The sequence below is a fragment of the Myzus persicae genome, unplaced genomic scaffold (genome assembly GCF_001856785.1).
Source record: "Myzus persicae strain clone G006 unplaced genomic scaffold, MPER_G0061.0, whole genome shotgun sequence".
Taxonomy (NCBI): domain Eukaryota; kingdom Metazoa; phylum Arthropoda; class Insecta; order Hemiptera; family Aphididae; genus Myzus; species Myzus persicae.
In genome coordinates, this window is record NW_019103025.1 from 962699 (window position 1) to 988298 (window position 25600).

Genomic DNA, 25600 nt, shown 5'->3' on the forward strand with positions numbered 1-25600 from the left:
TGTACGTTATATTAATGTTTATTAAATGTTTACGTATTAAGTTATCCCATATTTATATTATCTACTTCAAAAGTGAATTCGACAGTTGGGTACTATAATAGACACTAGTATATTAACATTTACATTTCACAATTGCATTAAATAAACTCAGATAATACATTTTGATATTAATCGTTGTTGTTGTGTACCTACCTATACTATACGTTGGTTACATACTATACGGTATGACAGTATTAAGTAGCTGTAAGTATATAAAACCTAGAACCATTCATTCGTAAGATAATACAGGATGTTCAGCAAAGAATGAATTGATTTTGAAAAATGTGTATTGGTCAAAGACATTTAAAAATGAATAAGTACAGCGCATGTTACTGCAGGATACTTTCACAAATGTATTCTTGGCCAAAACATACTGAGAATACGATGAATTTCAGATTTGGATTTTGGAGAGAGGGCTAAAATCTTCTGACATAAAAAAATATAATTTTAATCTTGGGGGTACTTAAAATAATCTTTATATAGGCACCAATAGATACCAATGCAGCTGATGGCTATGCGAGATGTTAAATTCGAATATTCTCGCCAAACTTACTATGCCATAATATTTATAGTTATTCTGGTCGACGGGAGCTACTGTTGTTGTGGTGCCGCCAGGGTGGAATGAAAACATAGTAATAACTGATAAAGTCAATTTCAACTTATCAGTCGCTATTGTCCTATACTCCTATGCTTTTGTAGTCATCTGTTCACTGTTGGCATTTGTACGAACGTCCAAGACAAGAATAATTCCGGGAGAAAAGTTCACGCTGTTTCAATTTGAAAAAGTAAGCGACCAAAGCCGGTACATTATTTGTGAAACGCCCTGCATATTATACAATTAATCATGTATCGGAGAAGATATGGGGTTTTTACTATACATAAATTAGAAGTTAATGTGTCCAGAAGAAATAAAAATAGACAATTAACAACAAAGTCAATACCTGACACTATATACAAACACTTAATAATTATTATATAATCAGATATCGATATGTATTATATAGTAAACCTATAGGTAATAATAAGTAATAATCAGTATTATAGCTTAGCTATTAGCATATGTATACTCGTATAAAAGGATTACTAAAAAAATGAATACCAAATAAAAAAACTCATTCAACAAGATAAAATAAAGTCTAATATTGGTACTTAATAGTTACCCGCCTAATAACTAGGTAAAAGTACTTATTACCACATTAATAAACTAAATTAATTTAATGAAAATATTACAAAATGAAATTACATAGGTTATAGGTACCTATATTTATTTGTAAGTAAATATAAATAGTATAGATTTACCTTTGGTTCTTATCACATACCTAGTACGTGTGAGGTTAATTTATTCCTTTCATTTTCCTCGAAGTATAATATAAGCTAAGCTCAATCCAATGATCGATGGAAAATATAAAATTAACAGTATATAAAACATTTTAATTTTTGTATAATCATTAATTTAAGATATATTATGAATTATGACATATGCATATTACATAGGTATGCATTTCACAACCTATTACCTAGCATGTATATTCAATATTAACACATTAGAATTTAGAAAACAGTATACAATGAGGTATACAACCAAATACTACAATTAAAAATAGCAATATAACACATAGCAGTTGTTATACCTAAGGAATAATTAGTATAAGACTGTAGATAATTTACGTTAATTTACATTTTTTAACCAGTCAAGTAGCCAACGTGTTTACATGTGAAAAGGATAAATTATACAGTCAATTATAGTGTTAATTAACATAGTACAAACAAATAAACATCACGAATAAATATCAATGAAACAAGAACATTAAAAAAAATATTAAATTAATTTGAAAAAAAGATCGAGAATATCATACTATGCAAAATATTTCTAAGGTACGGATGTATTGAATATTGATACATTATTCGTATACTCAATTAGCCAATCTTCATATATCATACAAAAAAAAAATAGTAATTAAAATGATAGAACCTATATGCGTTTTAAATAAGGATATTATTGATATATAAGAATAAATTAAATTCCTAACTAAAGTAATCGTGTTCAAATTTGAAGATTTGTTATTATTATATTCGTTTACAATTCCTTTTACTGTGATTTTACAACAATGTTTTTTTTTATATAAACAAAAAATTAAAAAACAAAATAAGAACATTCATAATATTTTGACCACACGTGTGCGTTCAATAGGTTTTAAATAAAATGATAATGTTCAATGACATCGATGAAAGTAAGTTGATACTAATAATAATAAACGTATAACATATTATTATATTATATTGAAACCACAGGAGCTACCAATAATAAATATAAGATCAGTTCACTACACCATTATTAACGACCCAAGTACCCAGCACGAAAGATTTAAAACAAGTTCAACGACTGTTTAATTTGCAACCACACGAAATACCAACAGCTAATATGTTATGTAAATTGAATCGTTAAAATTAATACGAAATACAACATATTTTCGTATAATATAACGTCCAACAACTATAATACGTCTAAACATCGATATGTTAACATGAGTAAAATATATCTGCTTTTCAGTTTTTACTATGGGTATGTATTATTACTTATTAGGTATATATTATGCTTATAAATTATAAAGTCACAATTTTATAGTTCACTAATTATCAATAGTTATTATTTTTTTATGACCTATATAGCATGATACAGTATACACTATATACCATTAGTGCATATTATATATATGTGCAAAATATACATACAATATATTATGTATTTAAACATGTCCTTGATGTATTAATGAACGTAATATAGCAGTATAATATTAGTTATTAATACCTACTATTTATTAACAAGTAACAAAATCAAAAAGTTTAGTCATTTAAAATATAAGGATAAAAATGTAATAGAAAAGGAAGTAAGTTTATTTAACAATAGTGATCACAAAATAAAATATAAGGATTGTGGTAAACACTTTTTGTCTGTGTTTATTAAAATTATATAATTGTATAAGATTATGATTTATTCTACTAAAAATGTATTCAAATATTATCATTATTATTATTATTTGTTCTATTTTAAACTGCATATAATTATTTAATTGAACAGATTATTTTGGCAAATTTTTTTTACTATATTTAAATTAATACGCATTCAAATTAAAAAATCATAAAATGATAGTTACATAAATAACAGTTAAGGATAATAAAACCTATATTAAAATATAAGGTACTAATTGAAAAACGGCGATTAATGAATTGATAATAACTCAGACAATAAAGCCAAATGTATGTATAATGTATTTAAAATAGACTTCCAATTATTATTTAATAATGATTCCAGTGTCGTGTAATTTCTGAGTAGAAGAAAGGGGGTAGTGAAATAACTGAGGGTACAATGTCGAAAAACATAATAAAAATATAAATATCGGCATGCGATCGGCATTAATATGTTATTAAACTATATTATTTTATAAATTATGTACCTACAGTTAGTGAATAAGATGTAAATATACTACCTAATGCTAACAAATATGCTGTATATGGTATATATATATATACAGGCATGGGCGTTATTAGAGTCAAATTTCTGGGGTAGTAAAAAATAATTATCAACAAAAAATCTACCAATTAGTTTTTTTTCTAACCTAGTCGTTTTTGGGAGTAGCAAAAGTGTCTCAAGATACCCTCTAGTGACGTCTATATATATATAGGTACTATCAACAACTACAAAACCTTTTTAAAATGCATAGTTCGACATTATGTTTTTTTTAGTTGGAAAAATGTTTATTAGTTTGGTATCATAAAGTATATTTGAATCCTATTAATCGACAATTAACAAACATTTTTTTTACAAGAATAAGCATAAAAAACTAAAAAAAATAATTAATTTACCCCTTTCAATTTAAAGGAGTACTGTGATTATAGTTTCACTAGTTGTGACACTGGCGATGGCCCTTTAAATGAACTAATTAAATGCATAATCACAGGGCGAACTGTATTATACACAGTCCCCCACTTCTTAACGGTCAGACCTCAACATCTAACAGAAAAATATCAGAGAAATATAGCACACTAGGTACAAAATACTTTTGGTTTCAATATAAGACAAGGGGTTTGCCCCCCTCCCTCACACCACACCGCAAAACGTTACACAACAATGATCAGTATAAAAAAATAAAACTAATTTGATTAACTAAAAATTTTACTGGTCACAACTTTATTAATCACAATATAATATAAACACTATTATGATATCAAATATCAAATGTTTTGGCCACTCAGGCTCAACCAGGATGAATAAAATAGATTATTAAAATAATAATACATTATCTCATATAACGTTTATCTATTTTAGTATTTTATTATAATGCTAACCTTAATAAAATTGTAATTCCAATTGCATGGTATTTTCGTTCTTTTATGATTTTTTTGGTCATAACCATGGAAATAAATCAACTAAGAAGGAATTTATATATTTTGTTATTTATTTGAAAAGTCCATGTTATAAAAAAATATTTTCTCAGATGGTGCATTAGCAGGTGAGGCAATGAGCCTCCGTGCGTCCCTGTCGACCAACAAACGTTCGTCTGTTGTATTTTTAGTTCTTATATACAATTTTAATATCGTATTTTTGAAACCACGAATTTGAGTTTTGTTTTATTGAATAAACAATGGTAGTATTATAATTTATAACCGTACGTTTGTACGATCCTGTAGGTTTAAATTCCAAAATGCGTCTTTGTTTATTAAATGTCTATATACTCTATAGAGATATTTGGTTATAAAGTCCATGTGGCAGACAGACAAGTATTTGGCGCTCGTCAGACATTATTAATTATTATATGAAACAATAAAATTATTATATGAAACAATAAAAGGTGATCTAAAATACTATCAATTTGACAAATACAATTAAAATGTGTTGAGAAAATAGTTTATAGTGTGAGTATAGATCTAACTGTTTAACTTAAGGGGATTCGATACCGTCATTTTCTGTTTTTGTATAACACACGCGTGACATAGTAATTTAGACGTGTTTTTTGCCAAATATACCAATTGATCTAATGAAGCGATAAAAATTCTAAAAACAGATTTGAATTTGTCGTCAAGTCTACTTGAAATCGACTTTCCCACATTTATGATTTTTCGATTTTAACTTCTCCGAAAATTGAAATACAAAAATTTTTAAATGCTCTTTTTTAATATGACATTTTTAGGAATTTGGGGGATAATATCAAAAATGTGGGAAATTCGATTTCAAGTAGACTTGACGACAAATTCAAATCTGTTTTCAGATTTATTATCGCTTCATTAGATCAATTAGTATGTTTGGCAAAAAATACGTCTAAATTACTATGTGACGCGTGTGTTAGACAAAAACAGAAAATGACGGTATCGAATCCCCTTAAATAACAATATTATAGGCTATGGATGAAGTACCGGGAATAACATGTATGTACTATATGTTTGTATTGCGAATTTGTATATACTGTGGAGGAGGGTTGATAATGGTGCAAATGGTGGTTAGTTATATTTAACCATTGAATGGTGTATCGTGCTAAAATTAAAATACTACAGATCTACAATTCAAAACATATTGATTGTTCTAATAATCTAATTTAATTAAATTTCAACTCTACCGTCTACAAAATAAAATTATTATACTAATATACTATATAATACTTAAGTTGGCATTCCTTAATCGTTATAAAATAAATTATTCAAGTGGCTACAACCGAGATGATTGATTTATTGGAGTAAAATAGTTGTTGCATAATATCATATATTAATTCGATAACTGCAGTAATGCAGTAGCAGTGCTTTCCACGTGGTAATTCATAGGCACAAATTGGGGGACTTGGTCGGTTCCAAAATTCAGGACCTCAAATTACAAAACTGGAAACTGGATAGATACAGTATATCGGTAGTGTTATAAATGTTATAATATTACAAACTTTAAGACAATTTGATTTGTTTTGATCGTTGAATAAATTGTATAATGGAAAATATGTTTCGTCTTCTAGAATACAATTTAAACAATAGGAGGGGTGTGGAAAGTCCTCACTGGATTTTTAAAAAAAAGTTCAGCCCTCCAAATTTCAAATTCAATTTAAGCCTATGTAGTAATTGTTACTAATTTACTAACAATAAAATGTAAGGTTTACTTACAATTTATATATATAATAATTAAAATATTCCTAAAGACCTCGGAATTATAAAATATACATTTTTCGATGTTCAAATCATGTTTTTGTGTATAATTATAATATTATAATAATTTGAAGTATATGTTTTGTGTAGACATTTTAGATTTTGAGCGGAGCAATGGAGGCATTGTTAACTATCAGAAACCAGTTTTCAAAAACCAAAAAAAATCCTGCAACTAAAAGAAGATGGAAAAAATTGTATGATTGTCATGGAGCAGTAGTTTACGAGGAGAAACAGCAAAAATAACGATCTAGAATTATAAGCGTTTAGCAAGCTCTGTTTCTACAAAATGTTGACCATTTTTATATAAAACTATAGTATAGAATTGCGGCAATGTATAAGCCGTATCTTACTATTCGTCGTGTCATGAAACCAACACACTTTATTCTCGGTTCCCACAGAGGAACAATACAATTTATTATACAGTGCACGGAAATCCGTTGTTTACTTTATATAATATTATCATATTATATACACCTAAACGAATTCTCACCGCGTCCAAACTTTCTATTTTTCACAGCGACAGGAGTGCGCCCATCAATGTAACTGCTGTGCATGGTCTCAGACTGAGACGATAATTATTTGTAACATTTGAACAACATCGACAACAAGTAACAACGATTTAAATCTCGTAGATTACCGATTTGTCCGTTGTATACCTGGTCGCCTCGAGGAAATGCAAAATACAATATTGTAAAGCAGAGGCTTGCTTAATAATAATCATTCAACAACCACAGACAGATGAAAATGGGAAAACGCAACCCGTTCGACGAAAACGGTCGGGGGGTGGCGCCACCTACCGGCCCGAACCGGTGGCGCGTTTCCGTAAAATACGGACGAACGCCGTCGACGAGATTATTTCCAGTTTCCACGAATCTCAGGACCGATTTCGGGCCGCAAATCCATCGTAATAAGTAATGACCACTAATCACTGTAATATTGTTGTAACGTAGACGCGATCGGAAATCCGTCTCGTAAATCCCCTCCACGCACGCGGTCACACCGCAGTCTGCACCGCCGAACGCCGGCTCGGCGTGTAACGCGGTGGTGAACACGTAATATCGTCAAGCGCGCGGCAGATACCGGTTCCGAGCGCTCTGCGTTCCAGCGGCGGCGACCAACCCGTGCGCCGCGGCGCGCGTTCGTCCACCGGTTCGATACAGTCGACGAACGACGAACCACTAGTAACGGCGACTGCATCGACTGGATGCGGACCATCGCCAACCGATACGTGTTATACGCGCGAAGTAACGACGACGACCACCACAATAAGATAATAATATCACGATTCCAGATCGGCGGCGGCACACGATATTTCGCCGAGGCATTGCTGACGGACTGGTTAGTTTCACACGATTTTATATAATATTTTTTTTTCCCGTAATATAGTGCGCTCTAACAACACGATATTATCGTCGTCGTACACAATTTACACAATATAATATTGAATAATACATTTAATAACGATTGCGACAGTGCGAGATGAGATACGGTTTGGCGCACGATGCGTCGCGGTCTTGTAGCGGCTCTGAGGTTTTTTCGCTTGATCAATATCGTTGTAATAATATTCATGTATTTTATCCTCACACAATAATATTTTGCGCGACGACTTGTTGCTGCTGTTTCGACCTACGCCGCCGCGAACACCTGATGTATAGTGAATGACGTCTGGCGCGTCGCCGCTTCCCATTGTTTGCCATCATACAGTGTGTAAACGTGCTTTTCGTTTTTACACAGGTATTATTGTATAGGTACCTACCGAATGATAATTATGTTTTGTCTGTACACATTATTATTATGTAGGTAACACGCGTGTAGTACAGTGATAGGCAAACGGGTATGATGTGCGCACGCATCACCGTCGTGCTCGGTGCTGCTATATAAATATGTGAAAAGAGTAGGGGAGGTAAGTTCGAATTCCGGAGGATCTTACGAGGAGAAAAATTACTTTGATTTATTATAATATTATATTACCCTAAAGGCCAGAATTCGTATATTATCTTTTTCCCGTGATAATGTTTGATTTAATAAAAACACGACTGGCGACGATGACGATATCTCGGAACATCTGCCGCCTCTCTGCGACTAATTCGTCGGGGGACGCGGGACTGCGGGAGTGAAATGAATCATTATTACAATTTATTTACAACTAATAAAACGTTGTGCAACAGAATATTGTTGTTCGAGTCGCACGTCATTGTTGTTGGTGTGGTGTGCACGGTATTATAGCCAATAGATGAACGAGGAAAATTCGAAGAATGGTCGGTGCATATTGTAATGGGTACATGACTACATGAGTCACTGGGCGGCGTACCTTTACAGCTTACGATTTATTTCACCCGAAGACATATTATTATACATATTATAAATATATATATATTAACAACAATAATATATACAGTATACGCGTCGGAATTATTATTACGGGTATGCGTGCGCGTATGTGATATTATTATGTGTGCGTGCGATCAGGTCGAAAAACCAGTTTTGAGCATAATAATAGACAACGGGCAACCGTCTGAGAACTCCGGTGCATTCGAGGAGCGGTGGCGGGGCTAAAAGAGTGTGCGCGGCGGGGGGTGGGGGGGAGGACCGTAGCAAGTGGCACAGCACAGCACGGGAGGCTGTTGACATCAGACAACAGATACCTGTTACTGCGGGTCTGCGTGTCTATAATATACCTATACAGGCACACACGGCATACCTCCGCCGATGTCCGGTGGCATGCCAGAGGACGGTGTGGATTTTCGTTGTTTTTTTTCTACACACCCCCCGCCCCCTGCTTAGCCGGCCGTGGTTTTTCAATTTTCGCGCGATTTGTACGACGACGACATCACAACAACAATACTCAGGAAACCATCGCCGTCGATTGAAAACTAATCGTCGTTTTGCATGTGCCCCGATTTAGATTCGATCGTTGTGGTGTTGTGTAACGCATAAAGGACGACGATATGGCCATATTTCCGATGCTGTCGGCTGTGGCCGGCTTCATTAAGGTGCGTTACGTGGTGGACAAGGCCAACATCGACAACGCCGTGTTCAGAGCGCACTACAGGCTCACCACGGCGATACTCTTTGGATGTTGTATACTGGTCACGGCTAACAATCTAATCGGTGAGTGTGAAATTTTACAATAGTTTTTCCGACGCGAATTCTATGACTGAAACCTATTCGGCGAACATCAACTCGCGACGGGTGAACGCTGCTTTATTATTGTTTGTAATAAAGCGAGCAATTCCTTTCAATTGACCCTGGACCTATATAAATAATAAGCAAGTGAATGGGTTGTTAGAAGAGTAGATTATTAATCATAAAAAAAAATTAACATTACAAAGTGGCACAATTGTTGGACCAGGATATAAATTCCCTTTGTCGCCTCAAAAGAAAAAAATACTGTCGTAAAATAGATGTGTATGCTTCCCGGGAATTTGTTATTTTTTTGTTCAGAATATTTTATCTATTGCTTATAGTTCTGAACTGCAACCTTTACAATTATTGCCGAGGCCAAAACCAAATTTCAGAATTTATTTCGCTGATGAGTCACATTGGAATCTTTATTTTTAGGTGATCCTATAGCTTGTATAACTGATGGTGGTATACCAGAGCATGTCATCAACACGTTTTGTTGGATTACTCATACATTTACATTGCCGGATAAACATCTTGGTGTTGGTAAACAAGTTGCTCACCCTGGTGTATCAGATTACGTTGACGGCACCGATCAAGTACGATACCATGCGTATTACCAATGGGTGCCATTCATGCTATTTTTCCAAGGCATTCTATTCTATGTACCCCATTGGATATGGAAAAATTGGGAAGAAGGTAAAGTTCGCATGATCACTGATGGCGTACGTGGTGCTTCTATTGGACAAAACGAAGACAGACAAAGTCGTCAAAAACAATTAGTTCAATACTTAATTGATACTTTACATATGCACAATGTTTATGCTTCTGGATATTTCTTATGCGAAGTAATTATTTTATTAAAACCTTGATTTTATATTTATTTTAATTTTTAATGTAATTTTTAGGTATTTAATTTTTTGAATGTGATTGGAAACATGTTCCTTATTGACAGTTTTTTGGGTGGTGAATTTTTCACGTACGGTATTAAAGTTTTGGAACTCAGTCAAAAAGATCAAGAAAATAGATTTGATCCCATGGTATCTGTTTTCCCAAGAGTAACCAAATGCACATTCCACAAGTTTGGTCCATCTGGATCATTGCAGACACATGATGCACTTTGTGTATTGGCATTGAATATCTTGAATGAAAAAATCTACATATTTTTGTGGTTTTGGTTCATAATATTGGCAATCATATCTGGAATGGCGTTGGCATACAGTATCGCTGTTGTAACATTGCCTTCAATTAGAGAAACAATTTTACTACGCCGTTTTAAATTTGGAACACCGCAATCAGTTTCGGCACTAATCAGGAAAACACAGGTAGGCTTTCAAATTTTGTTTTTAAACGGTTTTTTCTTTAGCTGCGAATTAATAATTTTATTTTTATTTCACTAGTTCAACGACTTTTGATTAAAAATAAACTAATGAAAACCACATTCTTTGTGGTTAAACCAAAGTTTTTATAATTAAAAATTGTATACTCCTTTTATACATTAACAAAATATCTTAAAAATGAATCTTATTTTAGGTTGGAGATTTCTTATTATTACATCTTTTGGGGCAAAATATGAATATGGCACAATTTACCGAAGTATTAGATGATCTCAGTTCACGATTACATCTGGGAAACAATTTACCAACTGCTCCTTCGACTTTGGAATTATCACCAATGTATCCTTTGGATAAATTGAGACTTCACAAAGAAACCGAGGCTTAGACTTGATGAACAATAAGAATCGATCAATGTCTGTAATTTTTTTTTATCTAATAAGAAAAACATTTGGAGTTGAAAACTTTTAATCTCAAACTGTGTTCAATACTTAGAAAAACATTCCATTTACATAACCTTTGAACATTAAGTAATTATGTGTTATTCAAATTTTAGACTAGTAATCAATAATTAGTTCTAAGACCAAATTTTTTCAACTGCATATTTTATTTTAATACATTTTTATACATCTTCCATGTTAAACAATTGGTAACCTAACTATTCCTACATATAAATAAATATATCGTGTTCTTTTATATTTAAATGATTGACTAGCAGTCATTATGATGCATCTTGGCGCTAATTAGTATAAACAATTATTTTAGTTGTATTTAATAAGTTATTTTGATTTTAAATTGGAGTTTTAACTTCTCTTGAAATTGTAATTAATTGTGATAAGATATTGTGAACTGTAAATTTTAAAATTAATTTAGTTGATTTATTTTAACAAAATATTGTATAAAAAGTCTCCTAATATCGATGATTTGGTTTTAATTATTAAATTTAAACGACTAATTATGTATTAAATAATGATTTTAAATAAAACATGAATGAACTTGACAATTATACATTTTATACAAACTATGGATTATTTAATGATTATGCATTAATCAATTATTTATATTACACTTACTAAGAATTAAATATGTATTATTATTTTAATAATATAATCTTATTATTTCACTTATATTTCAACTCTTTTTGTGTGTTAAACTATTCTATACTATCATTTATATTTAAGGTACTATAACTAGAGCTAACAACAATTTTATCAATTTAGATTTTTTCCATTGCCCCATTAAAATCACTATTGAATTAAAATATTGTAATAGTGAGGGTCATACACAAGACATAAGGTATTTGCTTATGCTAGTGACAAGCACTTTAAATACGATATAAATCATTTTTCAAAATAACGTTTAAGAAGAAAAATATATTATATTCTCGTGGCTTAATTATATGAAAAATTAGATAGTTTCACAAAATAAATTTAATTTTAAACATAAAAAAAATTTCTTAAAAACTTATTATTTTGTAATAAGAAGTAATAATAATTAATAAAGGTAATTTATATTTTAAGCCCAATGCATAACATTTGTTTTTTGGGGGGCACCCTTCAGCAATCGCATTTCCAGTGGAGTACACAGGTATTTCTAATAGGAAGTGTTACATTGTAAAAGTTAAATGATATATTGTAAAAAAACACCAGGAGGAGTTTCAATAACACTCCTCAGTATACGCCACTGTGTATATCCTAGGGCCAAGGTCTTTGCATGCCTATGGGCATGGATCAGAATGCTGGGCACTGAATCCCTATTTGTATAAGGTTGAGAAGAATAACAAACTCTATATCATGAGCTAGTAATATTTCACAATCTAAAATCCAGCAACCAGTTCCGATAAAAAATCTACTTGTCCAGAAAAAACACATTCTTTTAACAAGGATACATAATTCAATGAACATAATAAACAATAGTATTGTAATCTTACATTCTAAACCATTAAAAAAAAGTTAAATTTAATAAAGATAAAATGTGTATAGATTAATAATATAAAATTAATGGAAAATTCAGTATCAAGGAAAAATCTTCATTCTTGTGTTGATGAACAAATAAAACAATTTTTGAATGATTAAACTAGGTTCTCAATTTGTTTTCAATACATTTGATTCCTTGTAGGATAGTATGTTTAGTTTTAATTAATACTTTGCTTCTTCATGATAATGAAAACATAAATTGATGGGAATATTGTTAAAATCCCTTTGTCAATGATAAATATGGTGGCAGAAGACGAGGGTATTGCAAACTTTTTATTTTCTTAAATAAATATACTTCTGAATTATGCATAAAAAAATGTTTAAGGAATAAAATACAAAAAGGACAGTAAACGTTATTTAATTGCAATTGTAACAATATGCTTGCTAAGACTACCCAACTTAAAATACTTTTGGTTAATAAGTAATAACACATTTAATCTTTTTAAGCTGGGCTAGTTTATTATTTGTAAAACAGTTGAGTTTTAGTATAACTTACCAATGAGCACACCCAAGCCATTTTTTTTTTTAAATATATTTTTTGTAATATATTATATATTAGAGATATTTAAGTTAAGTTAAAATTATTTATAACCATAAGTTACCAAGTTAATACATAACACAAAATACATTATTTTACTAATTAAGTTATTGATAAAAGTAATCTTTGACTTTTCAACTAGATACTTCCCAGTTTTGAATTAGCTCATATAACTTTTAGTTTCTACTTTATATGAATATGTTAAAAAACATATTAATAAATATGTGTGTTTATTTAATGTAATTATACATAGTGCACAGTTTTAAAATCAAGAAATTACCATATGTAATGAATCTAATAGTCTAAATTATTATGAAATGGGACTATCATATGCTAAATATCAATATGTGCGTACAAACTATTATATTATATGAACTATTTTGTTTAAACAAAATTCTCTGCTTAGACATAATTAAAATTGTTTATACATCACTTTATCAGTCTATTCTACAATATAGCATAACAGTATGGCGTGATGCCTCTTAAAAAAATGCTAAGATAACTAATTTCATTGAAAATACTAAATAGTGCTTTTTGTATCCGTCTCAATAAAATAGATCGAGTTAGATCTACTAATGATTATTATAAGAAAACTGATTATACTTTCTCCTAATTTTCTATATAAAAAATATTCCATATCCTTCATACTAAAAAATCACCCTCAAAGGACCCTTATTTAAGTATTGTTCTGTGTTTAGTAATAGTAAACGTAATCTTTAAGATGTGATTTAAATGTAAGTATAGGTCAGAAATTTGTTGATTATTTAGGACCTACATATTCAACTATCCAAATAATAATTTTTAGAAACATTTTAGAGTAAAATATAATATTAATAAATCTCCATAAATTTTTTTATTTCCGAGCTGTAAGTTTAAGAAATTAATTTTATATTTTGTCATTATTTCTATAATTTTAAATGTGTATACTGTATAGTGTATAGATATCTAAGAAAATAACTCTCTACTTTCAACTCAAACTTTGATTATAGAAGGTATACAAACCAAAATGTTTTCAGAATACTTGTTATAAATGTATATTATCTTAATAAATGATTATTTAATATAAAAAAATGACATATATGGCATAATGAGTGGTAAATATGTAGAAATAATTATAATGAATAAATTGATATTTTTAGAATGTGAATGTGATCAAGTATTATTAAAGCAAATGTGAAAATGAAGTTGAACAAATTCATTTTTTCTATGACTTTTGAGAAATTGAGATAACCTGCTATTCACATTTTCTGCGTTAGCTGTAATTAAAACAACATATAGGTCAAAAGTGAACGATGAGGAGATGAGAATAGTTATTTCCAAACTTGAGCCACAATTTGAACATATTATGAAAAATAAACAAGCTTATCTATTTCACTAAATATTTAGTATTAAGTAATATTAAATAATTTTTTTTATTGATTTATATTTACTAAGACTGAACATAAAATATTTATATACAATTTTTTCTTCATTATCTTCTTATTTATAATTTTTTTTATGTATATCATAATATGATAAATATATTATTAATATAAAATATAATTTACATACATATAATAAAATTATAAAAATTGATTTTTGTCATTTATAATTTGGGAGCCGTCAATCCTATAAATTATAACTATTAGAACAATTTTTCAATGGTTTGTTGTTATTGATATCCAAATGAAGAGAAATATATAATCTGTATAAATTTAGCCGGAGATAATGATTTCTTAACATATAAATATAAATCTGATTGACTTTTTTTAGTATATATAAGACTTAGAAAATTTTATATTTTTCTCAGTTATTGTATAAAACTGGGAACAAATATGTTTGTATTAGGCATATAATATTATATTATAGTATGAATAGGTATATACTAATACTATTATACTATTTGATAGCTTTTCAATAAAACTACTAATGCTGTATCAGACTTTATGTTTTCATACACATTTGTTGTTTGACTTCTTTTATTAACAGATATCAAAAGTTCTTACTAATCTTTAATATTTATGCTTGCTATTAGAATAGTGTATATTTTCAATTATTTGTAATCTTTACAACTCCGAATTCTTGTATTATACTTGTAATTATGTAAATAAATATTTTTACTCTTATATACTGTCATACTGATTAATGCTATAATAATAACTTACTGAAATCTCTGTATTAAATTTAAAAACAAGTTTTGGAATTTAATGTAGTTCATAACTATGTATCTAACATTTGTTTTAAAGTGCTTTGGATCAAAGCCACACCAATGCACACAATTCAGCTGCTAGGTAATGATCTTATTTTGAACAGGGTTTAAAAATATACATTAGACCGATATCTATTCAATTTTTTTTTTAAATCATACAAGAGATAATTACTATGAAGCATAAAAACTAAAGCAAATAAAACTGCAAGATACTGATATTGATGATTAAAGCAACCAGCAGTGAAACAATTTATTTTGTCATAAAACTGTTCCTCGGTGGCTATTTTCAAGTATAAAAAAAATGTACCATCATATATATATATTTTTGATACTATATGCAGATTATAACATATTTATTAATTATGTAACCCAGGGGAATTAAATTCCTTAGTATGGACAATAAATTTTAAATTTCTATAGTAACCACCAGGCGCAATTTCAATAAAAAAGGTGGAAGTGCTGAAGCCCCTTTATTTTTTTTCATATTATCTTATGGTTGTGGATGCCTGCATAATGACTATTAAAATGAAAATAAATATGAAATATATTGGGGGTGCTAACCACCCAAATTGCGCCTATGGACTAACCACAAAATTAAAAAGTATAGAAAATAAATAGTTTTATATCAACAATTGTTGTATCTTCTCACTTGTATTTATTACGTCCATCTTACAAATATTATGAAAATTGTTAGAACCACACAAATATTAAATGATGGAAATAACTACACTGACATTGTTGCTTATGAATATTATACAAAAAAACATTTGTAAGCAGAGTTGCATGAAAATAAATAAATTTAATGAACCAATAATGGGCCATTGAATTATTTATAAGGGACCATTAGCTCGCAATTGTTCCTATAAATATTTAGTGATTTATGCAACCCGGCATAAGTGTTTCATAATGCAATGAAAAATATGTTTTAAAACAAGCAATTCATCTTCTAAAAATGTTCACTTGGTTTATTTCCAAACAAAACAATTTTCTTTGCATTAACCAGTAATCCTGCTTTTAATAGCAATAGAATAAAGCAATTAACATGCAATATTTCCATATTTACCTGTTTCCCCAATCAATTTTTGCCGTTGTCTTTAATTTCAATTCTCTTGTTTGATCTTGAGTTAATGTTCCAGTTAATAATTGTTTTCTCCATTCCAGTAACTCTCTCATAACTTTTCGTAATGTAATAAATTTATATGTTTCCCGTTCCTAGAATGATATATTTTTACATTTAATTAATTTATATTAACTACTACAAAAGTATTAATCAAGTATAGTTAAAAAAAACAAAACAAAATACCATATTATTTTTATATTTTAATATCAACACAATAAAAATATAAAGTGGTGGTCATAAACTCATAATTAGTTAATATTATAATATACTATCATAATACTAACTTAAATATTTGTTTAAAATTGTTAAATTACATAGGAAAAAACTAACATAATAAGATGAACTACTGTTAAATTATTATTGTATTTATCAGAGTTTGTTAGGATTTATTCTTTGTATTCCTATATATGTGCACATATTTTGTACCTAAATGTGAAAGCTAAAAGTATATTTTATTATATTATTATAAAATAATTGTTTGTGCATTATTGTTTTATAATTCATAAGCATGTATATATATTTTTAACATACCACATATAATGACTTCCAAATACAATTCCAATCACGTAAAACCAATGATACTTCTCGGACAACCGTATCTTCCAATGGTATTGCTGTTTCAAAAGTTCTGGAATTTTAAATAAACATTAAGAAAATGAGAAATATATAAATGTATTAAATTTACCCTTCATTTTCAACACGACACGGCTTCAAATGGATGTATGTAGATGGAAATATACCCTAACAAAAAAGAGATATGATATTAAAAGAGTGCTTGTATATAAGTAACGCTTACAAAATAACATTATAAATGTCTCACCTTAACAGATCGATTTTTAGTAACAAATCCTCTGAACCAACCTGTAAAATAGATACACAAAATAGCTTTAAAATATATTCAGATACTCAATTAATTATAAAAAATTATGTTCACACTGACCACAGCATTGTTCAAGGATCTGAACAGTGTCCCCGATTTCAAGGTGTAATCCATATGGATTGTCTCCATGCCAGTTGTATATAACTAAAACGAGATATAAGTTAGAATCTAGGCATACATTTTAAATAATCTCAAATTCAAAATAAAACTCACCAACTCCATATTTGTTTGTTTTTGTTGGAGTCCACATGTCTGTTATTGTGAGAGTGTAATAGTACCGGATTGGAGTCTTCTTCCGCTCATATTTTTATTTTTCACCCAAATCGGCGAATTAAATGTTTTTTCGGACAATTGAAAAAGTCAGTCTATGACTAGGAGTTTTATTTATTTTCTATAAAATCAATTGTTTTTATTTTGTTTACATTTAAGTTTTAATTGCTATCATACGCGGGGGTGGAGCTGCAGAGATAAGATATCACAATAGTTCGAATGCAATTTCAACCATTTTCACAGATATCGATAATAAGATAGGTACGCAATAAAAAATATAGTAAATATATTATTATCTTTATCCGTGACAATATCACAGAATTGAGAATAGGTGAAATTTCATCTAATCTGTGACAAATGACAATATCTTTTAAAATTACATATGATGCAGACAAAGTAAACCACATATCAATAAAACCTATCAATAATTTATCATGGATTTCCGATTTACCATTAATTTAATCGTTCAGTGCTTAACTTTACGCGTACTATTTTGAAACTCGGAATACGAAATCTCGATATCATTAATGAATTAGGTACTATTTACTATACCTAAGTCACAAATCACGATGTTTCATTAAAAAAATCTATTGTTGGCTAGTGTAGTAGTGTGGTATACCTATAGTTAGACTCATTGTATGTTGTTGGGAGTCGAAAAAAAACGAAATGAAAGTCCATCTGAGTGCCTTAAGACTATGATTTTATATTTTTACAATATTCCGTTGATTATTATTTGAAAAAGCATAATACAATAATAATGCATAATAAATAAAATAATCATAAATAATAATAATAACTTTAGTGTTTAATAGCTTAATGTCCTAGTACTTGATGTTTCTAAGATAAATAAAAAAAAATAGTAGGTCCTTTGGTGTGTATCAATTCACCTTGTAGTAAACTTCAGCAACAAACTAATATTATTGGTACTACCACCTGTTTTGTATAGATTTATTATACTATTATTTTTATAGTTGTGTAATTGATATATACCTATGACTGATGTTTTTTGACTTTAGTTTCTATATTTCATCAATAACCTAATGATTCAATATAAAACAATTTATAATTATAAACTTTAACTTATTACACAATGTAATATTATGTATGCATGTGTTCTTATATATATTTAAACTTTTTTCCGTTGTGTGTTTAATTTTTAGGGGTTTTTTCAGGGATTCATGTTATGTTATAATTACAAATTAAGATAAATCTTAAGTGCATGTTAATTTGTAGTTAGTATAAAAATTAAAAGGATACTTTATTGTGATCGAACATAGTATTATATTGAATTTAGTTGTGTAGAAAACATAGGCATTTTAATGTGGTCACGAAATAAGTATATTTCTTTGTACAAATTCATATAAAATCGTAATTCATAACATTTACTTACTCTAAACCGAAAAATTAATAAAGATAACAGTTTTACACTTGCATGCCAAAAGAGAAAGAATTTTGAAAATTGGCCTAGAATGTGTACATTAGCAGTTTGTTCTTTGACATTAATATTCTCCATCTTTCTTGAAATTTCCCATTTGGCTAAACTTATTTCATGTTACTGTATTTAAACAAAACAATATTTAGGAATTAGGGATAGGTAATAGCAGAATAACACAAATCATTATTTGATACTAATTATTGTTTTGATTTTATTATACATGTATATATAATAAATAATCACAATGTCTACACAATAATGTAAGCACTATGTTCCATATTATATTTTAGAAAATATCAATGTATACAATGTTTGTAAATCTAAATAATAATTTATTATTTAATAAAGTATACACTTTAACAAAGTAAAAAAAAACCCTGTCAGAAGATTAATTTTTAACATACATAATATAATGTCAATGATAATTTATTAAATTATAAAATCAAAGGTAATATTTTTTAATCATAACAAATATGACATAGAATCTACTAATTGAGACATTTTGATTCATCCCACTCAAATACTAGTTATTAATTTTAATCAATTATCCCAATCCAATGTAAAAAATTTTTTTAAGAAATATTGTTAGATGGTAGCAGATTATTTCCTAAAAATTGATTGGCCATCATGTTTATCTTAAAGGGTAACATAAATGAAAATATATGACGTACCTAAGAATTATGTTACACTTATAAATTTGCAAATATTATTTTATACATAAATTAATTAATATAAGTAAAAAAACAAAAATTCCAAATAAATGTAAACAATATATTGAATAATTGTATTTGAATTACAGAAAGCTAGATTTAATTTTGATAAATTACAACATAATACAATACATTTTGTGTATAAGTAATAATATATAAAAAAAAATCTGTATTTCATATTGGTTCAAAGAACCAATTATGAAATAATTGATCTGCAAATTGATTCAATAATATTTAATAAGTTTAAAATTTAACTAATTAATAAAACATCTATAAATCTGAGAGGATAAAAATGTAGAAAATTTGTATTTTATCTTTGGAAGTTTACCTTTCACATTGGTGAAATCTGCTACCCTTTTACCTATACCCTATATTTATTCAGTCTTCATTTATCAAACTGATAATAAATAAATAAACAAGACTCAATAAAAATAATACTTCAAGATAAACATTTGCTACATAAGAGTGCATTGGCCAACATTGTCCGGTATTGGATTGCCATCAGCTACATCTCTCATTAATTCCTCTGGCGGTTGGCCACATTCTTGCATTTTTTTTAATAACTCCATGAGTTCTTTAAACTTCCTTGTCTTAGTGACATCATCATCTGTATCTTGTTGATTTTCTAAATGATCTCGCACTTCTTTTATACAACTAAACATTTGTGTATACCTAAAATTTTAAATACAACTTTTATAACATATAAATACTTTTTAATAATTATGTATTTAAGTATTATCCATTTCAATAACTTACCTTTCAAATTCTTCCTTATCAGATGTTGGTTCATGATCCTCAAGCCATTTTGGATACTTATCACACAGATCTTTAATAGATGGATAAAGCACATCTTTGCTCAGCAGTGGCTGCATAAATTGCATTAACATTGGCAGCATGTCTTCATCTAAATTTATATCGTCTTGAATACCCATATTGGCAAACATTGAAGTCATATCACTTCCCTCTGGTAGATTTTGTTTTGCTTCTGATAAACTTTTTAATGATTCTTGAATAACTGTTTGTAAATCAGATCCTCCATCTCCTAAAATTAGTTCTTGTAGGCCAGCAGCTAATTCTGCTTGATCACTATTCATGAATGATTTCATTGTTTCTTCAAGACTCTCTTTTAAAAAGTTATCACTTGCACTAAAATTAGTAACTTCAGATATTTTTGATGCATCGGCTGATTCATTTGATTCATTAGGTTCTTCAAAATCTTTGAGAGCATCATCTAACAACTCAGATAATGCATTTTGAGTGTTCTCTTCTTTTGGTTGGTTTTCAGACATTTTAAAAAAAAATTAAGACTCTAAAAATGAAATGGCATATAAATTTGTTAATACCTAAAATTATTATTATTATTATTATCAATTATTTTCAATCTAAAAAATCCCCAAGTTCCGTATGAACAGGTTTTTAAAATATTATCTAGGCAAATTAACACAATATGACATGATGGAATACTGACCTTAATGGTTAAAAAAATAATATTCAGAACTTCACGTTTCAGATGACTAGAACAAACTGATAACTAAACAGATGTTTTCATATTGATAAGAAATAATAATATTCATAAATTATAAATTATAGGGAAAAAAGCCAAAAGAGGTTAATCGTAATTCGACTAATTCGTATCATTGACTATTGAGTCACTCCCAATCACTACTTATTATTTATTTATTTTAATTGAAACAAAAAATTCATAACTGCGTAACTCCTTTTACTATAACACCTATTTTTGGCATATATAATATCATAAAAATTTGAAACTTCTTCAATAACTCAAGGTATGTAATTAAGATTAACTGATAGGTATCTATTTGTGTATGACATTTAGCATATTTATGTTTTAAAAATCTAGTTATGGCAAGCTATTTTGATGAACTCCACGTTGAAGAAGATGAAATTCCTACCGTTCGTATAGAACGCTTAACGAGAGAAACATTTAGAATGCTGTTCGACCACGATCCAGCACGATACGGTGACATTATCAATTTTCAAAACACACCTCCTGCATCAAAATCAGAAATAGAAAAACTAAAAGCACCTTCATTTGAGGAGCTAATAGGTATTAATTGTATCACTAAATACTTTTCGGTCATCAAGACTACCAGCCATAGTAAACATCCCTCAATTTATTATAATGAAAAACCATCTTGGATAGGTCATGGAGTAACCTAACCTTATTCTAGAACTACTCAATATGGTTTTAAATACCTTTTAAGTTGAATGATGTTTTCAAATTTAAATGGCTGAACAAGCGAATGACTGAGTCTATAATAGATATGTGCTTAAGTTGGTAGTGGCAATAACCAAAAGGTACCCAGAAAAATAATATTTACTGAAAATGTTTTTATTACCTATTAGATGAACAATGTCGAATCTGTTTATGTCAATATCAACCGAATGATGAAGCACTAAATATGCCATGCAATCATATATTTCACGAAAACTGTTTAAAAACTTGGCTAGAAAAAGTAATGAAACAACTTTTTTTGATAAGTGACCTATTGATTGTTAAAATATTTATTTTATTTTTCAGAGTAATTTTTGTCCGCTTTGTAAGTTTGAATTGAAGACTGATAATGAAATGTATGAATTGTACAAGCAAGAGTTGAAAAATCGACAATCAAGAGAAGATAACATTGCCCAACTTCACGATTCTATGTTCTCATAAAAATTATAAAATACAAACAATAACCATTCATAGTGTGAACAACATAAGTACTTACTTTACTTATTACAGTTAATACAAACATCTTACATTAGTTAGGTGGTTAAAAATTGGGATTTTGTGACTTTTATAGGGACATTAAAATTTAAAATGTTTTTCATTTACTATTATAAGCTTAATATTACAATATTCCAGATTATCATAAGTTATACCTATTACTAACTCTTTTTTAGAAAATCTCATTTCAAATTAAATTTAGCTCTTAGTTTTTTATTTAATTTTTTTATTTAAGATTTAATTCTATAAATTTGTTTTCATATTATTATAAATATTATTAATAAATTTAATTATTATTTGGGTTAAACTACCTATTTATCTATATCTAGAAAAACAACTTGTATTTACCATTGTTCTGAATAATTGTGCTACAAATTATAAATTGAATTGAAATACCTTTTACTACTTTTATATCCATTTGAAAATGATAGTCTAGTCTAGTTATGTTAAACCATAAATTATGTCATTGTGATAGTGTATCATATTAAAAAACACAGTGTTAGTATTAGAGGTATTTTGTGCAGTTATAAACTGAATAATTAAATACATTTTGTTATTTGTGCATTGCTTAACTTCTGGGGGTACTAAAAGAGGATACATTTTTATCATGGTTAGACTTACCGACTTATTGTCAGTGAAGCACTAATCCACAAATTTTCGAAATCATGAAGATTTTAGTAACTATTTAAATACATGCATGAATTCATAAATTGCATAATATATATTTTATTCATGGTGCAACCAGACATGACCTAACAAATGAAATACCTTGTTCTAATCAAAATCTTTTAATTAAATTTTTTTATATCATTCACAGGCATTTGTGCTACACGTAAAATATAACAGTTTTTATTTTTATTGGAACTTTCCTGTTATATGAGACTACGACTATTATACCTACGACCACCCAAGACTACCATCGTTATCGCAACTACCATGGTTGTCTTGTGAAACATCACAATCCTGTAATCTATGACTACCAACATTTGCCCACTTTCCGAATATCACAGACTGCTTTATTTTCATTAGAGGTTGGGAAAGTTAGTCAAAATAATTAATTGTGATAAGTTAAGTTAATTCAATTAAATTGCCTTCAGTTTAAGTTAAAAATTAACAAAGAAAATATTTAACTCGATATTCAATAAGTTCAAAGTTAAGATGGAAAATAATATAAACTTCACTGAGTTAAAAAAAATTAATTTTTTTCAAACTAAAATATTTATAATTTATATATACAGTATTATATATATATGTATGTTATATACCGTGTGTCCCAAAAATCAGGGGCCCCTTTACCACTCATTACCATGTAAATATTTTTCAATTCTGTTTGCGGGACATAAAACTAGACTAATGGATCGTAAATTTCTATGACTTACAATGTTTTTAACTCATGTATCTTGCGCATGCGCAATAAAACTTACATTTTTTTAAAAAGCAACCCGTAATTTTAATAACATATTCGGGTTCATCGATTTTTTCAAGCCATTTTGATGCATCAACTTGTGTCCTAAACCCAAAATTGGCTAAACTAGAGCTAAGTAGAATTTAAAAAATTTAAAAATTCAATTCAATTAATTTTTTTTTCTAACTGTACGTACTTATTTTGTCTTCTAAGCACCGTGAAACAAACAATCAAAATTATTATTATTAAACCAATTAACTATTTACTATTTATGAATTATTATCTTATTTTATTATTACGCATTATGAAATAACTAAGTTTAAACATGTATTTTCAAGAAACAAAATTTCTATTTTATTTTTTTTTTTAACATTACTATACATTTTATTTACAATTTAATTTACAGAAATTACAAACATAAACTATTCAATAAACTGTTCGAAAGTCCCTCCGTCGTGTAAAATGCATGCCTCAAATCGACGTAAACATTCACGATTAGTTGCTACCAATATTTAGTTTTCGTTTAGGAGGTAACATGCGTGTGTAATTTTATTCTTTAAATCTTGTATGTTGATTGGAGGATCAGTATACACAACATTTTTCAAGTGTCCCCACAAAAAAAAATCTAATGGTGTTAGATCTGGTGACCTTGGGGGCCACTCTACTGGCCCGTGTGTTGCAATAAATTTTTCGCCAAATCTTACTCTCAACAATTCTTGGACAATTCGGGCATTATGAGCAGGTGCCCCGTCCTGCTGATAATAAATGTTTCTACATACATCTAATGGTAAATCATCAAGAAGTAATTGCAAGTCATCATGCAAAAAATCTAAGTATCTATTCTTCCCGTTAAAGTTCCGTCATAAAAATGGGGCCCAAGTAACTTACCACCAATCAAACCAACATTTGTACCCCAACATGTTTGGAAGTTTGTAGGAACAGTACAGTGAGGATTTTCATTCGACCAATAAAGATTATTTTGCTTATTTAATATTCCATTATTAGTAAATTTACTTTCATCAGTCCACAAAATATGATTAATTAATAATGGATCATCCTCAGACATCACCATAAACCAAGAAATAAAATTTAATCTTTTTTCTGGGTCTGTTATGCGTAAATGTTGGACTAAGTCTGGTTTGTAAGGGTGTAGTTTATTTTTTTTTTAAATCTTATGAACTAAAGTTTTAGGTATGCCAACTTCATGCCCGACGTGTCTAACAGATGAACGTGGGTTAAGATGTACATACGCTAAAACTTGATTTTCAATAACTTCATTAACATGTTGATTTACGCGTGGTTGTTGTTGAACAGCATTTGTTCTATTAAATGAACCAGTTTCGATCAATAACTTTTCAAGTTTTTGAACGTAAGTACGATTGGGGTGATACCGATCTGGATATTGCTGAGCGTACATTCTCGTTGCTTCTCGTGCATTTCTGTTACATTTTCCGTAGATCAATAGCAACTGTACTCTTTCACTATTATTCATGATTAATATTTTATTCTAACAAAATGCAAACTATAACTTTATAATACCTAAAGGTATTGACAATAGCGAACATAAAACGTCGAACTACTAAGACCGCAATGACACATGACTCTGATAATGAGTTCCATAATACCTAATATAAAAATAGCTAATGACATTTTAATAGGTGCCTATAG

The 25600-nt window shown here is 28.9% G+C and overlaps 6 protein-coding genes across 9 annotated transcripts in view; 2 read left to right on the forward strand and 4 right to left on the reverse strand.

The window, feature by feature from the left end:
- The window catches only part of LOC111033606 (dedicator of cytokinesis protein 3), a 29256-nt gene extending 11378 nt beyond the window's left edge, over positions 1 to 17878 (reverse strand). For both annotated transcript variants that reach the window (XM_022314411.1, XM_022314410.1), the window contains exons 1-6: positions 17595 to 17878; positions 17442 to 17525; positions 17322 to 17362; positions 17187 to 17242; positions 17033 to 17129; positions 16445 to 16593 (exon numbers count right to left, since the gene is read on the reverse strand). In XM_022314411.1, the coding sequence (XP_022170103.1) occupies positions 16445 to 16593; positions 17033 to 17129; positions 17187 to 17242; positions 17322 to 17362; positions 17442 to 17525; positions 17595 to 17631 (464 nt within the window). In that variant the 5' untranslated portion in view covers positions 17632 to 17878. The remainder of the gene's footprint in view (positions 1 to 16444; positions 16594 to 17032; positions 17130 to 17186; positions 17243 to 17321; positions 17363 to 17441; positions 17526 to 17594) is intronic.
- On the forward strand, positions 7305 to 11461 carry LOC111033607 (innexin inx3). 2 transcript variants are annotated; one of them, XM_022314413.1, is made up of 5 exons: positions 7305 to 7560; positions 9128 to 9333; positions 9784 to 10193; positions 10254 to 10670; positions 10879 to 11461. In XM_022314413.1, exons 2-5 carry the CDS (start codon positions 9171 to 9173, stop codon positions 11065 to 11067), a joined length of 1179 nt encoding a protein of 392 aa, XP_022170105.1. In that variant the 5' UTR covers positions 7305 to 7560; positions 9128 to 9170; the 3' UTR covers positions 11068 to 11461. The 2 variants fall into 2 exon arrangements, with proteins under 2 accessions (XP_022170105.1, XP_022170107.1); XM_022314415.1 differs by lacking the exon at positions 7305 to 7560 and having other exon boundaries at positions 8866 to 9333.
- Positions 17879 to 20233: 2355 nt separating the features above from the next.
- LOC111033596 (peroxisomal biogenesis factor 19) lies at positions 20234 to 21299 on the reverse strand. 2 transcript variants are annotated; one of them, XM_022314400.1, is made up of 3 exons: positions 21265 to 21299; positions 20553 to 21105; positions 20234 to 20468 (listed from the first exon to the last, which is right to left on the reverse strand). In XM_022314400.1, exons 2-3 carry the CDS (start codon positions 21083 to 21085, stop codon positions 20252 to 20254), a joined length of 750 nt encoding a protein of 249 aa, XP_022170092.1. In that variant the 5' UTR covers positions 21086 to 21105; positions 21265 to 21299; the 3' UTR covers positions 20234 to 20251. The 2 variants fall into 2 exon arrangements, with proteins under 2 accessions (XP_022170092.1, XP_022170091.1); XM_022314399.1 differs by lacking the exon at positions 21265 to 21299 and having other exon boundaries at positions 20553 to 21258.
- Positions 21300 to 21393: 94 nt separating this feature from the next.
- Positions 21394 to 22679, forward strand: LOC111033597 (E3 ubiquitin-protein ligase RNF181-like). Its single transcript, XM_022314402.1, has 4 exons — positions 21394 to 21583; positions 21658 to 21864; positions 22164 to 22273; positions 22339 to 22679. The coding sequence occupies exons 2-4, from the start codon at positions 21660 to 21662 to the stop codon at positions 22471 to 22473; spliced, it is 450 nt and encodes a 149-aa protein (XP_022170094.1). The 5' UTR covers positions 21394 to 21583; positions 21658 to 21659; the 3' UTR covers positions 22474 to 22679.
- A 1765-nt stretch (positions 22680 to 24444) lies between these two features.
- On the reverse strand, positions 24445 to 24998 carry LOC111033573. The gene is made up of 2 exons (XM_022314367.1): positions 24821 to 24998; positions 24445 to 24713 (listed from the first exon to the last, which is right to left on the reverse strand). The coding sequence occupies exons 1-2, from the start codon at positions 24996 to 24998 to the stop codon at positions 24445 to 24447; spliced, it is 447 nt and encodes a 148-aa protein (XP_022170059.1).
- A 99-nt stretch (positions 24999 to 25097) lies between these two features.
- On the reverse strand, positions 25098 to 25424 carry LOC111033574. The gene has a single exon (XM_022314368.1). The coding sequence runs from the start codon at positions 25422 to 25424 to the stop codon at positions 25098 to 25100; it is 327 nt and encodes a 108-aa protein (XP_022170060.1).
- Positions 25425 to 25600: the final 176 nt, after the last annotated feature.